At 39.8% G+C, this 13,908-nt stretch overlaps 1 protein-coding gene across 3 annotated transcripts in view; it reads left to right on the forward strand.

Moving 5' to 3' along the window:
- The first annotated feature begins 9,388 nt into the window (after positions 1 to 9,388).
- The window catches only part of CPNE8 (copine 8), a 102,581-nt gene continuing 98,061 nt past the window's right edge, over positions 9,389 to 13,908 (forward strand). Inside the window, exon 1 of one of the 3 annotated variants that reach the window (XM_038167416.2) lies at positions 9,389 to 9,984. In XM_038167416.2, coding sequence (XP_038023344.2) covers positions 9,404 to 9,984 — 581 coding nt within the window. In that variant the 5' untranslated portion in view covers positions 9,389 to 9,403. The remainder of the gene's footprint in view (positions 9,985 to 13,908) is intronic. The other 2 variants (XM_027458878.3, XR_011806549.1) reach the window with 2 other exon arrangements.

Here is a 13,908-nt window from a genome sequence, read left to right on the forward strand (position 1 = left end):
TCTTGGAACAAGGTATGTTGCAAGGCTAAAACTGGACTAGGTAATAGGATTAGTGCATCTTCAGAAATTATGTGTAAAGTATTGAGTCTTGTGTTAGGAGCTCAAGCTTGTTCTTTATAAAGATTAATACAGAAGCATGTATAATGTTCTTCAAAAAGACTTAGAAAAACAACTTTTTAGAAGTACAAACTTTTAAAATGGCTTGACCTTTTGAAGAGTTATGTTTCTTAGGAAACACACAAACTGGACTAAAAGTTTATTTTGTAATCAGCCTTCTTCTAAATGTACGATATAACTGTATATAGCCGTGCTAACTATATCACAATGAAAAGATACGTGAACAATGTAAATGACTAAGCACCTGAAGTTAATATTCAAAGTAAAATATTAATTTGTACTGAAACATCAGTTAAACTCAAGAGGGTTAATTAGTTCATTGTTCCTTTCTGTTCTGTTGAGTTCTTATAAGGATGAATTTGGCTTAGGATGTTTAATTTTCTGCAATGATTTAGACATCCAATACATTTAAGAATCACTCTTTTTTTTTTTTTTCCTGATTTTTTCTCTCTTAGTCACACAAAATAACATTCATTTACATTTTCAGAGCTTCAGAATTCACAAACTTAATTTTTCATTGTTTATAGTTAACTTCTATATCTAATGCATTAACATGAAATGAAGAACCACTATCCAAATAAATAATATTTACTTATTTATTTTTTATTTATTTATCTTACGGAGTTTTGAGTCTAGCTCTGAGGAAATTTAATCCATGTGAATGATTTAAAATTGGCCATTTACTTTTTCTCTGCATTTACGTGAACATTTTTTTCACAAAGCGAAGCATTCGTGATGTTACTGTCTCAGATTTGACAAATGCTGGTTGTCCTGGCAGTTAGCCAGTATATTTTTGCAGAATAACTTTAACACAACTGTACTATGGTTACCTAAATAGTATAAAAATGTTCATGGCATCCTTGCTACTGTGGCTCTGGAATGTATGCTGCTGGTATCTGGCAATTGCCCCAAACTAATTAGTTCTTTATTTATGAAGCTGAATGTTTATTCCACAGTTGGATAAATAATGTGCATGATATCACTTCAGGAAGAACGTAGTTTTACCAGAAGGCAAGTCCTTTTTGAAAGGAAGAGAAACAAAAGGTTCTAATTTATTGCAGATAGATATGGAATTAGAAGCCCTGACAGCCACCATGGTACAGATGTAGTTTAATCTTCCATATTCTATTAAGTAACAGAATCCAATTTGCCTTCCATCTCAAAAATATTGTGCAACTTTAAGTGATATTTTAAAATTGAAAATGAGTAATGGATCAGGGCTCATTTGAATAATTTGTGAATATGAATAAGTATTTTGAGACAACAGAAAGCAATGTGAAAAAATCAGAAACATCATATTAGTACTTTTCACACAATTGTGGAAATAGTAAAAGAAATCACCCAAATTCAGAAAATTTTAAGTGTGGTCTTACACCTCACTTTACTCAGGAAGACTGCTGCTGTCCAACAACACAGTCATGAGTTTAAGCATATGGTTAAATGCATTCCTGCATTAGTGCCATAGTTGTTCTGGAAGGTAGTCAAACTCATTACATTATTTGAGTTACAGATTTTCTGCCTCATTAAAACCCTAATTGCTTGAATGTTGCCATGAAATGAGGAAACTCTGATGGACAGTGCTCACAAAAGACAGTTCACATGCTGTCAACTGGTTTAGAAATTTTAATGTAACGGAAAATAATATAAAATTAAAATTCATGGAAGACGGAATAAATGTCTATGAAAAATAAGGAATATTTTTCAAATTTTCACTTTAGTGAAATCATGTGAGATCATCCTAGGTCCTTTTCTACTTCCATGGAAGAAAGAGAAACAAGTCTTTGAAGTTTTCATTTACTTCCTCTCCAGATATTTCAGTGAGTTGCTAAATGTAATTACTAGAAGTCACGATATCTTTTTGATTGTTCATTAATAATGCAAAATCAACCCATGCTATAAATTAATGTTTGGTAACTGGGACTAAAACCATCTTTTTGAAATGCAGTCAAAATAAATGCTATAAAGTAAGAAAATTTAGTTCATGAGTATAAAATCATTCAGTTGGAAAAGACCTCTGAAATAATCTAGTCCAACCTTTAAGCTAGTACTGACAAGTCCACTGACTAAACCATGCTACTAAATTCTAAATCTACATGTTTCTTGAAGACCTCCTGGGACAGTGACTCAACCACTTCCCTGGGCAGCCTGTTCCAATGCCGCACAACCCTTTCAGTAAAGAAATTTCTCCTAATATTCAACCTAATATTAAACTGCTGATATGTTACCTACTCGTAAATATTCAGACAAATGTGTATCTCCTAATATTAAATTCTCTTGGTGCAACTTGAGGCCGTTTCCCCTCATTTATCACTTGGTGGTTGGGTGCTATAGTTCTGGAGTGATTAAAACCAGTTTCTCAAACTATTAGTGTATACACTTTGAAGCTTGCTTCTGGTAAACAGGCAGAAAAAGAAGACTTTGCCATAAGGTAACTGTAATTCTTCAAGATCTCTGGAGTATCTCAGAAAATTGCATTTACTCTAAAATAATAAACTTTCTTGGAGTATCTGAACGTAAAGATCTTACTGCTGGAGGCCTATTCTGTACGTGAAAGCCAATGTGTTTCAATAGATAACAGACACCAACCCCTGCTTTGCCAGACTGAGTACCCAACCTTAAAGATCCTATCAAGGAATAACAATTGGTAATTATAAGAGTGGGAGTTTCAACAGTATTCCTGTATTTTTCTTACTGTTGCTTGAGTCCTCGCAGGTTGACACTTAAAATTGATAGCATAAACCAAATTGATATTATCAATAGTACTGATAGACTGTTATCCTCTCAGAAAATCTTTCAGCTGGAAAATAGAGGAGGTTTAATAACCTCTCACAACTTCACAAAACTTTCCTGACACAATTCCTTCCCAGGCTCCAGACGACAGCATCCCGTAGTGTGGGAGATGTGCGAGCTTTCTGGTTACACATCTAACAGTGGGCTACCAAATATGACAAAGAGCCTTAAGGAGCTGTGAAGTTTTTTCCTCTATGAAAGTAGTAGGTCATGTTCTATTTATGCAAAAAGTGCATATGTTGGTTTCTTCCACACACACAAAAAAATAGTGTAATCTTGTGAAGAAAAGAACCGAGAAGTGAATGAAGTAATAGACGTAAAAATCCAGTACAGCTTTCAAGATGAATTTGGGACAGAACTTCATTGTAAGCCTAACTACCTGAAAAAATAGGACATGGAGGGACTTAGCAACACGCTTAAATTTCATTTATCTTGGAAAGAATAAAAACAAGAAATTGCTATTTTTTTTTTCCCAAAATGAAGCAATAAACTCTACAGGGGCATATATAATGGCTTTTTTTTTTTTTTTTTTTTTTTTTTTTTTTTTAAGATTCTATTCTGTTGGCTTACACAGACAAATTCATGAAAGAAACTGCTAAAAAGCAATTGACATAAAAGTTTAGTTTTGCTTCTTGCTGGCTATTTAGAACATACAGTGTTACCCTGACTGGGACCCCTGTCACAAGTAGAAATGATATGTGACCTTGCTATATCATCCAGATTATGTATTTGTGTGTGAAAATTGATAGGCAGTGGATACAACACTTACCCAGATTAGACAAGGTTATCACTCTCATCGTGCACACATTTGTCTGAATATTTGTGAGTAGGTAACATATCAGCAGTCAGTGCTCCCTGATGGAATCTATGGTGCAGTCTATACTCAAAGATTCAGTTTGTGCTGATTTTGGCAGAGATAGTGTTTTCTTCCATGCCCTAAACAGTGCGAGCTGAAGTCTCATCAATGGTATTTAGGAAATATGTGAAGAAGTCATTTGCATAATTAATGAAAGGTACAACCTGACTGATGTTCTAATGTAGCAGTTTGAGTATTGCTGCTCCTTGGTTTAGAATTACTATGATTTTATATTTCATTTCTGAAAGAACTGCATTTGTCTTTAGTTCCAGTGAAGAAAATACAGTGGAGAACATACTAATTACCTGCAGAGGCTGAGTGTGTTAACTTCTGAATTAGCTAATTCTCAAAGCAAGTTTTATATACGAAGACTTCACCTTCAAAGTTGTGTTTCCTAATGGTAGCAGTGATTTTATGAACACCCTGGAAGCAAGCTGAGGGAAAAAATGTGGGCAGAGATTAGTCTGAGAAAGAAATTGTTGAGTATATTATTACTAAAAGATTAGTAATACTCTCATATTTTATGCAAACCCAACTGATATTTCTTTGAAATATGAAAGGCCTAGAGGTGAGTGGGCATGGCAGGAAGGGTGGAAAAAAAGAGAATGCCAATCTTTTAAGTGTAGTCCAAGAACACAGGAAATGATGGAAGAGGAAGAAGTAGATTTCCTCTTCTGAAGTTAAGATATCTGTATCTAAGATATTCAGGTTGGATTTTAGGAAAAATTTATTCTCAGAAGGAGTGCTTAGGCATTGGAGAAAGCTGCCAAGGCAAGTGGTGGAGTCACGGTCCCTGGAGGTGTTGAAGGAAAGGGTAGATGTGGTATTTAGGGACATGGTTTAGTGGGCAATATTGGTGGTAGGGGGACAACTGGACTGGATTCTTAGAGGTCTTTTCCAGCTTTAATGATTCTATGACTCTATGATACTGTCTGTAAGTGCTCAGCAGATCTTGCGATAAACATACTGAGGTTTTGTTTTGGAGCTGTTTGATCTTATACTCATTGAAAGCCCTTGATTATTATTTAGACTTCTCAAGATAAGTTATATGCAATCTTTTTGTCACCATCCTTGTTGCCATCCTAAACACTTTAGCAGTACCTGAAATTGTCTGTTGCCATAAGCTAGTGATGAGTTGTCTTTCTAGAAAAATGGCTTAAAACACATCTTTACATGTTTCTGGTAACTTGTCCATAAATGAAATCAGTCTGGCCCGTGGCTCATTTGGAGGTGTATCAATATTTCTTCATTCAAAAAGTACGATTCCTAAAACTGAAATCTAAGCTGTAATCTGCCTTCATTTGCTGCTGAAAACCAGTACTGAAAGTACTCCAAGACACATGATTAGAACTTGAGATCCATAGTACGTTCTTGACAATGAGATGAGATCCAGAAAATGTGCTTTCTAGATCTAAAATTTCTCTATTTATTGATGGAGAGACCTGACTACACAGTACCAAGTGTAAGATGTGAAATGGATTACATGACTTCTCCTGGATGATTTTGAGAGTACCTCAGAGGTTTTTGCTATTTTGAAGAGATATTGAACAGACAAAACTGTGACAGGAACTGATGCTACCACCACTTAACCTGGAATGACTACGGAAGAATGCTTTCCATAGGATGTGGAAGGAAGGAGCTTTATGGTTTTGCTGATGATGACCTGTCTCTTCTGGACTGGAATGAACTGGAAGCAAGCTTGAAATAATCCAGGAAACTTTACCTGGTGCTAAAGGTGCTGTGATGGATTTCATAGCTAGCTCCGGTGTAGATAAGGATAGTACAGTGCAATGAGAATAATGGAATCGGTACCGAGGTGTACAAACAAATGGAGTACTAACTGCTGTCATAGAGAAATGGTGAAATCATTTGCTGTCTCTGCACTGATGACTCACGAACTTCCTCATGCTTACGCCATGGTGACAAGGTGCTCTTTTCTCCTGCAGACATCAAGGATATATTTCAAAGGCTTTGATACGCAGGCCTAGATACTTTATACTAATGAATGTATTCTCCTCGACACCTGTGAAGTGCAGATATAAACCCTTGAAAAAAAAAAGTGTTTAAAGTGAAAACCTTGAAGGAGTGGAGATTTCTTCTTTATGTCTAACCTCTGAGTCAGACAACTCCTTTAGACTTTACTGTTACAAAACCAGAGCTTCATTGGTATTTGTGTGTTTTGAAAGTGGGCTACAAATTCATGGAATTATAGAAGATAATTAATACTAGAAGAAGGATGAAACACTGTATCACAGATGTTTTTTAAAGCCTGTGGTCCACTTTCAGCCATAGTGTTTTCTGATCGTTCTGCTAATAACACTGGCCCCGGCAAATGCTGAATGTCTTGTCTTTGGTCACTGGATTAAAATAACCACCAGCAGCAAAGTAAGAGAAAGTGTAAGAATCAAAGACAGGAAAGAAAGATGTAATGATTTTCAAACTATAATTCATACTGGCATTGTTTCAGTGCTATGTTCAGCTATTAGAAAGGACTTAGTTTTGCCTAAATTCAATCCCTTCTTTCACCTCTTGAAAGAAACAGTTTGACAGCAGCCAGGATTAAAAAAAAATAAATGTGTTTATTGGATGTTAATCAATGAATTACTGAACAAATGCTTGAAGAAGAAGCAGGGAATATATGTATGCTCATCACAAATTCAGACTTACTATTTTGTTTGTTACACAAATGGTTTTGTCTTAGAATCACAGTTGTTTTTTTCCATTAACACTGAAGCTCACTTCTAATCTCACTCCTATACTCTTCCACATATTCTTTCACATCTACAAAAGAGAAGAAGCCATTCTGAGTTCCTTGGCTTCCTATGGAATAGTTTGTGTTGTTTCTTTGTTTGTGTGTTTGTTTTTAGGAGTATCAAGATTGAATTACAAAGTGTTTTTCTTAAGATGTCAAGTTAATGATCTACAAGGCAGAAAGCTGACGAAGTGGAGGGGAGTAATCAGTGCTTGCATCCTGTGGCATTCGGGTTCAGTTATACTGCTGAAACCTGGAAACAGCGATGTTCTAAAGCAATTATTCAGTGTTATACATTACAGTTATTTTGGCATCTGTAGTTTGTTCATAGTTTATGCTGTAATTACTTCAAGTATGTCCTTCATTCCTAAAATTGGGTTGCACTTATTGAAATGAGATATGTAGCTGTCTGATAATTAGCAACAGATGACAATATAAAATAACAATCACAAAAGAAAGTGAGGAAAATATATCCTGCTTTCCACTACAAAATTTTTAGAGTCAATACTCTTATTCAAACGTCGATGTAGTACATACAAAAATCAGCCCTGATGTCTCTTTTACACTGTAATCTGATGGCTATTTTGTATGCAAATTCCAGATGTTGCACTAATCCTTAGGTATTGTTCAAGTCATCAGACCATACTGGCAGTTAAGAATGAGCAACACCAAGGTGCCTCTCTGGAATTAGAATAATGCATATTTAGCTGCGTCATGAGTATCTTTCAACCATCTCTTGTTTACTTTTTAGTTTCAATATTTCTGATGTATGTATCACTCTCAGTGCCTGAAAACTACGTACTTACTCTAAGCTGAAACATTAAAAGACCAAATAGCTGTGCCTTGGTAAACACAATGAGAGAACATGGGTATGTTCCCAGCAATACTGGTGATGTTATTTTTGGTAGCTCCTCCATCATTTTCATAGGATGCTCCATTTATGGAATCACAAATAATTGACTGTTTTGTAAGCAAAATAAAAGATTTAAATCAGATAACAAAAGTATAACATCATCGAACAAAACTTTCATCTAACCTCATATCCTGTCTTCAGCAGTGATCTAAAGTGCCTTAGTTGGGAAAAATATAAGATCATATTACACTCACATGTATCCTTTTAAGTTATACATGCCAATAGTTATTACAGTAGTTATATATAGCAGCAAGCTATAGTTATTATACATATTCATGCTGTTAAAGTTATTCATGCCCTTCCCGGTGGGCTCCACTAAGTTTCAATTTTTAGAGCAGATTACAAAAGAGGGAGTAACAGTAGTATAATGCTGAAAACGACTTTTAAAGTTTTCTTGAGAACTGCTCTTTAGTTTTTAGTCATCTAGCACCCTTTTCCTACTTGGCATTAGTCTTCTCAAGATATCAACTATCCCTCACCCATCCCTTCACACTGCTGTACTGAAAAAGATAATGGTGAAATAAATTTGCTTTGATTAGGATTTTCAGCTTTCAGCTTGCTGGCTTGGCTGACTGCAGACACACCCAGAACACTTGTGAAGCATGTGGTTTTCTGTCTGCACTGAGTACTTCAAGAAGGCTGATCTTAGAAGAAATACTTGGTTATACCTTATGAGAAATGACTTTGTGATCAATAACTAGACAAGACGGAAGAGAAAGAAAATTCAGGTTACACCTACCTGAAAACAAACAGGCAGAAGGTTGAGCAGGGTGTGAAGTTGGAAGTTTCTGAACAGAGATATCTGTGTTTATCTTCCTTGAGTTTCTGCCACTGAAACTCTTGCAAGGTTTCAGATGCATGCATGGGAAGTATGTGTCCTGTAAATATGACCACGTTACTGTTTTCTGTACTCACAGTGTTTAATCTGCTGGGTAGGAGTTAAGCAGGTGTCTAAATTCAAGTTCTCTCATCATCATTTTTTGATGTACTATCCAAGATCATGTATTTAACTTGAATTACATTGACAAGAATTCAGAGATGAAATTCAGAATGAACGTATTCTGACAATGTTTGTGGCTTCAGAATTACATTTGTCTTTTGCAAATAATCACACAAAACACCTTTATTTCTACTTGTAGGACCATAAACAGCCAGAGGAGTAGACATTTGTACAGGATTTGGGGTAATATCCTGTGATCCTTGACCTACTCTACATATTGTGCAACTACAGACACTGTAGTTATGTTTTATAAATACAATGTATCGTATAACTACAATGTGTGTAGTTATGTTGTGTAAATACAGACAATGATAACACAGGTGTTTAATTTGCTTTTGCCTTACTTTCCTGTCTGTGAAATGGGGATGGTATCAATTCCATCTCATCCAAGTGCTATGATGAGAAATGAATATCTAAAGCTACTAGGATGCCATGAGAATGGATGGAAATTAAACATAAAATTACATGAGAAATAAGATAATGTAACTTTTACAGTAATTGTGAAGTATTTTGTATAGATTCAGCATGGCTGAATGAGTGGTCTTTACAGACAGGCATGACCCTGCAGAAGTACACGAGGGGGTAAAATTCATGTTTGCAATGTTAGTGTAGAGAACAGCCAAGGAGAAAACACACCTTTTCCCTCTAGTATCTTGTAGCAATTGGTTTTGGACAGAAATGTGACCATAGAGTCACAGAACCATTTAGGTTGGAGATGACCTCTAAGATCGTCAAGCCCAACCACTATCCTGGCACTGCCAAGTCCACCACTAAAGCTTGTCCCTAAGCCCTACATCCACACTATTTCTGCAGACTTCCAGGGATGGTGACTCATAGAACAGAATCGCAGAATCATTAAGGTTGGAAAAGACGTCCAAGATCATCTGGTCCAACCATCCCCCTGCTACCAATGCCACCCACTACACTACGTCCCTAAGCGCTTCCCTGTGCAGCCTGCTCGGGGATAGCTCCGGAATGCCTCGCAACCCCCTCAGTGAACAAATGTCACCGAGTACCCAACCTAACCCTCCCCGGGCACCACTTGAGGTGAAATCGGTGAAACTCGGAGCGGTTTCTCCCCAAACCGGGCACCGAGCAGCCGGCAGCGGCCGCCTCAGCCGCCCCTGTCCCCGCGCCCCCTGGCGGAGAGACGGAGCCGCCACCCGATGGCGGAGCCGCCACCTCGGAGCGGAGCCGCCTCACGGCGGAGCCACCACCTCACGGCGGAGCCACCGCCCTCCGCTCCCGGCTGCAACCTCGCCGCGGCTGCCCCCGAAGTTGCTCCTCGCACCGCGTCCCCTCAGGCGGCGGCTCCCGCTGGCGGTGGCGGCGTGGCGCTGTGGGGAGGGCCGCCTGGCGCCGCCTCCCTACCTCCTTCCCTCCCTTTCTACCCTCTCCCTCCTCCATCCTCTCCCTCTCCGCGCTGCCCCATCCATGTTCGGGCTGGAGAAGCCGGCCAGGAGCGGGGGGTTCCCCAACATGGCGTCCGTGGGGGATTTTAACGCGCTCAGCTCCAGCATCCCGGCCACCAAGGTGGAGCTCTCCGTGTCCTGCAGGTGAGGCGGCGCCCGGGGGACGGTGCCCCCTCAGCGGCGGGGGGACGGGGACGGACACCGAGCCCTCGGCGGGGCTGCTGCGGGGCCCCCCCGGGGAAAAGCGGCCGCCCTGGCCCCGGTGGTCGCCTCCGGGTCCCTCCCGTGTCCCTTTCGGGTCCCTCCGGGGCCAGAGGCGAGGAGCGGGGCCGCGCCTCGCCTCCTCCAGCGGCTCCTTAACTTCTGGAGCTGTCCCAAGTGCCGCGGGTGGGGAAAGGAAAAAAACTCCCATCCGGACTGATCCCTGCGCCTATTTTTATTTTATTATTATTTTTTTTTTGGAGGCTGTCTTGCAAAAGTCTTGCGAAACCGGGAGTGTTGCCTCGGCGCGTTTTACCCCAGCGCTGCCGCTGAGAAACTAAAAATAAGAAAATGCACGCCCGAAACAGAGCGCGGTGTGTGCGGTCCCGTTCCTCAGCATTTATTTGTTTATCGGTATTTCAGCTATAACGCTGGAGGGAACAGGGCATTTTCTGTCGGAGTCTACAGTTAGTTATTTTCTACGTGTGTGTTTCCATCCACGTTTCGCAGCCCCGCTGCAAGGCTGTGAGGCAGCTCGGAGTTGGCAGCGTCCAGCAGCGGCTTTGGAGAGGTCTCGGTGTGGGTTCCTGAGGCAAGGCGAGGCAAAGTTTGTCCCGCAGCCCATCACTCCATTTTTGGAGCTGCCCCAGAGTTGCTGCTGCCAACGCTGCTGCTTGTGAGGGGAAAAAAAAAAGCTTAAATTGTCAGGCTGCTTCCTCTCCTTCCTTAGCAGATGAAGTGTGGCTCGGTGCTTTGTCAAGGCTGCATGGCAAAAGAAGGCAGAGACCCTGAGAAATGTAACACGACTGAATTTGGTATACGAAATGCATCCCTGGGCTGACAGGAACGTGCTGATGCTCAGCCCGTCTCCACAAAGTTTACTAGCAGCAAGCAGAGAAACCTTGGTCCTGGGGAAGGCATGCTGTTACGTGTAAAAGCAATCCAGGACCTTTTATATTACTGTTAGTTTTTTTTCAAATAACTTTTACATATGGCAGAGTTCTTGTGCTAGTTCTGACCCAGTTCATGTATAATGGGAGGTTATTTCCTTCCAGGTATTGTTTATATCAATCACCCTGCAATGTTTGCTTCTAACCTTACTTTTATAGCTACTTGAGAATCCATCTGGTGGTTCAGAAAGGCAGGTGTATGATACAGCTGATCATTTCTGATGTTAGTTACCTTATTTATAGCTCATTTCAGGACATAATTTACATGTTAATTTCTCTGTACATCTCTTCAAAAGCCATGTCTGTTTTGTTGAAGCAAGAAAAAAAGTTTTAAAAACGTTTTTTCACCCCAGTGTGTCTCAACATCAAGTGCTGAAGGATGGGAATTACCCAGGTGATTCCCTTCTTCATGTGCTGGAATGACAGCTTTTGATTGCAAAACCATGCTTTGAAATTGAGTGTAAAGTGAATGGGGCAGAGATTAACCAGTAGCATATGGCTGTGATTCATCTGTAAACACAGTCATTGGCTAAAGCACAGGAAAAGCAGTGCAAAACGAAATTGTGAAATACAGCAAGAGTCCACTGTGCAAAGTTCAGGGAATGCTGAAAATTCTTTAATAATTAGCAGTTGTGTATACCTAAACATATGGAGAGACATGCTTTGAAAATAGTTTGAGTCATGACATTAATTTTCTCTTGATACCTGCAGAGTTGTAGAGCCAATTTAATTAATAGTTTATATCAGTAGTTATCAGCTGATAATTATACTTTTGTTCCTAGATATATTTTTTTTGCTTTATTTGTTTTGATAATAAGTAATAATGGGAACTTCTTCCAGGTTACACATGTGGTATAATTGGTGGCTAGTGAAGCTGTGCAGGGTGTTTGGTTCCATGTCTGGCTGTGCCACAAAACAAACTTGTGATTCTAGACAATCTTTTTAACTCTGTGCTTTTAGTTTTGGTTATTTCAGTTTCTTGTTACTCAATAAAGATACAGCTTCTACTCACATTTCAGCGTGGTTCATCTGTTGGCATTTCCCAAGTCAGTTTGCTCAGCATGCCCATACTGTCAACGTGATCAAACCAGTCAGGTTTCAGTACTATGCAGATGGGGTTGCACGACTTCTTACTCTGCAAGCCAGCCTGCTTTAGCTTTGGGGTCCTGCAAGGCAGCCGCTAGGTGAGGTGCATCTCATGGCATGGGAAGTCTTTGTCTATGAACGTCTTCTGTTAATGCTCTTCTGGGATTTCTTTATCTTTATGAATAACAATCTTTCCTATGATACTCATTGCTCATTGAATGCCAGCATTGGCAGTAGTTTTGCAAATTCTGGGAAAGCAAGATATTCATTTAATTCTTTCTAGTTATTACTACCCAGTGTCTATCAGACAAAAAGTTTACAGTCTTCTTCCAACTCTTGTAAGATGTAGATTTCTAAGCTTCTAAGGGTTTTTTTTTTGTTGTTGTTTTTTTTTTTTTTTTTTTTTAATCAGGAATCTATATTCTCTGGCGCAAGGGCCAGATCTAAAGTGGCAGAACAACTTAAACATCTTGTCCCAAGGGATCTTTTGGTGTTGGTAAGAGTCCACTGTTGCCTGGGCCAGTTGTTATAGAAGCCATCTCTCTCTGCGCCCTGTCGCTCCCTCTGTCATGTGCCCAGGAATGCATCCATGGTCTGATGAAGGCTGTCACCTGCCATGTGGTCTTTTTTTGATTGCGGGCTGGCATCGCTTTAGATGATTGTCCTGTGGTGAAAGAAAGATCAGGACCTTGGTCTTCCAGTCGATAAGTGAAAGAGAATATAGGTTGTTCTTTATCTTAACTCTACTGTTGTTTTCCAGCCAAAAGGTTCCTTTTCCTCCAAAGATGTATTTGCATAGCACACTGATTTAGATCTGTGTCTAGACTTGAATCTACACTTAGAAGCTGTGGGTGGAAACTTGCGGTCCCAGGTGAGCTGGAGGTAAGCTTCAGGCTGTATTTCAGGGAAGGAAATAATGGGGACATTTGAGATTGCTCATCTCGTGCCTGCCATCCTATATGTCCCTCTCTGGTCGTGTTCTTTGTTAATTGCAATCCAGTTGCATGTGAAATGTTAAATGTTGGAGGAACTTCATATCCTGGTCCCACCTTCCCTACTGTCAGTGCAGTTACTCAGTGGCCTCTCAAGTTTTTCAGTTTTTGTCGTGATCTATATAATGGTCATCGCTGCTCCTCATGGTTGCTGTGTGGACTGACCTGAAGTCTCCTGATAGAGCCACAGCCTTTATGAAACCTTAACTTACAAGGAAGACCAAGAGTTTCACAATGTCCCATGTTAATTTACTTACTGAGTGAGAAGTTATCAAACAGAATTGTCCCCCTAAGAGTAATTTGTATGTATGTATAGGAAAGTGAAGCTGTAGCTTGATCATGTTATGACTTCTAGTATTGTAGCAAAGATGCCATGCTCATCGGAGAGATGGCAAAAGGCTTATACAATGTGGACATGGGTCTGCTAGGTTTGTGCAGGGTCGAGCAGATTGTCCTCATGTTTTGGGTTTGTGCCGGGTGGGCTCTGTGCTGTCAGTATTCCCACAGCAGGCACAACGTGTGGAAAGGCAGCACAAACTCCTTCTGGTTAATTCAGCAGAAATACATTTGCTTGCCTGTGCCTCATTTGAATGAGTTCTGTGCTGCTTCACAATTTGTACAGAAATCTCGTGTTAATGAATGGGCTGAATGGCATTAAGCAAATCCTGTTCTCAGTTATGAAAATAATCTATTTTCAAGTTTCTTGCATGGAGGAACAAAACTTACTACCTCAGGATTTTTGCCCTTCCATTTCTTTGGTGGTCTTGAAGTCCTAACCAGTTGCTTTCTGGTGGTTGTGGTACCCAACAGCATGTTTAATTATATCTTTGATTGTCCTA

The sequence above is a fragment of the Anas platyrhynchos genome, chromosome 1 (assembly GCF_047663525.1).
Source record: "Anas platyrhynchos isolate ZD024472 breed Pekin duck chromosome 1, IASCAAS_PekinDuck_T2T, whole genome shotgun sequence".
NCBI lineage: Eukaryota > Metazoa > Chordata > Aves > Anseriformes > Anatidae > Anas > Anas platyrhynchos.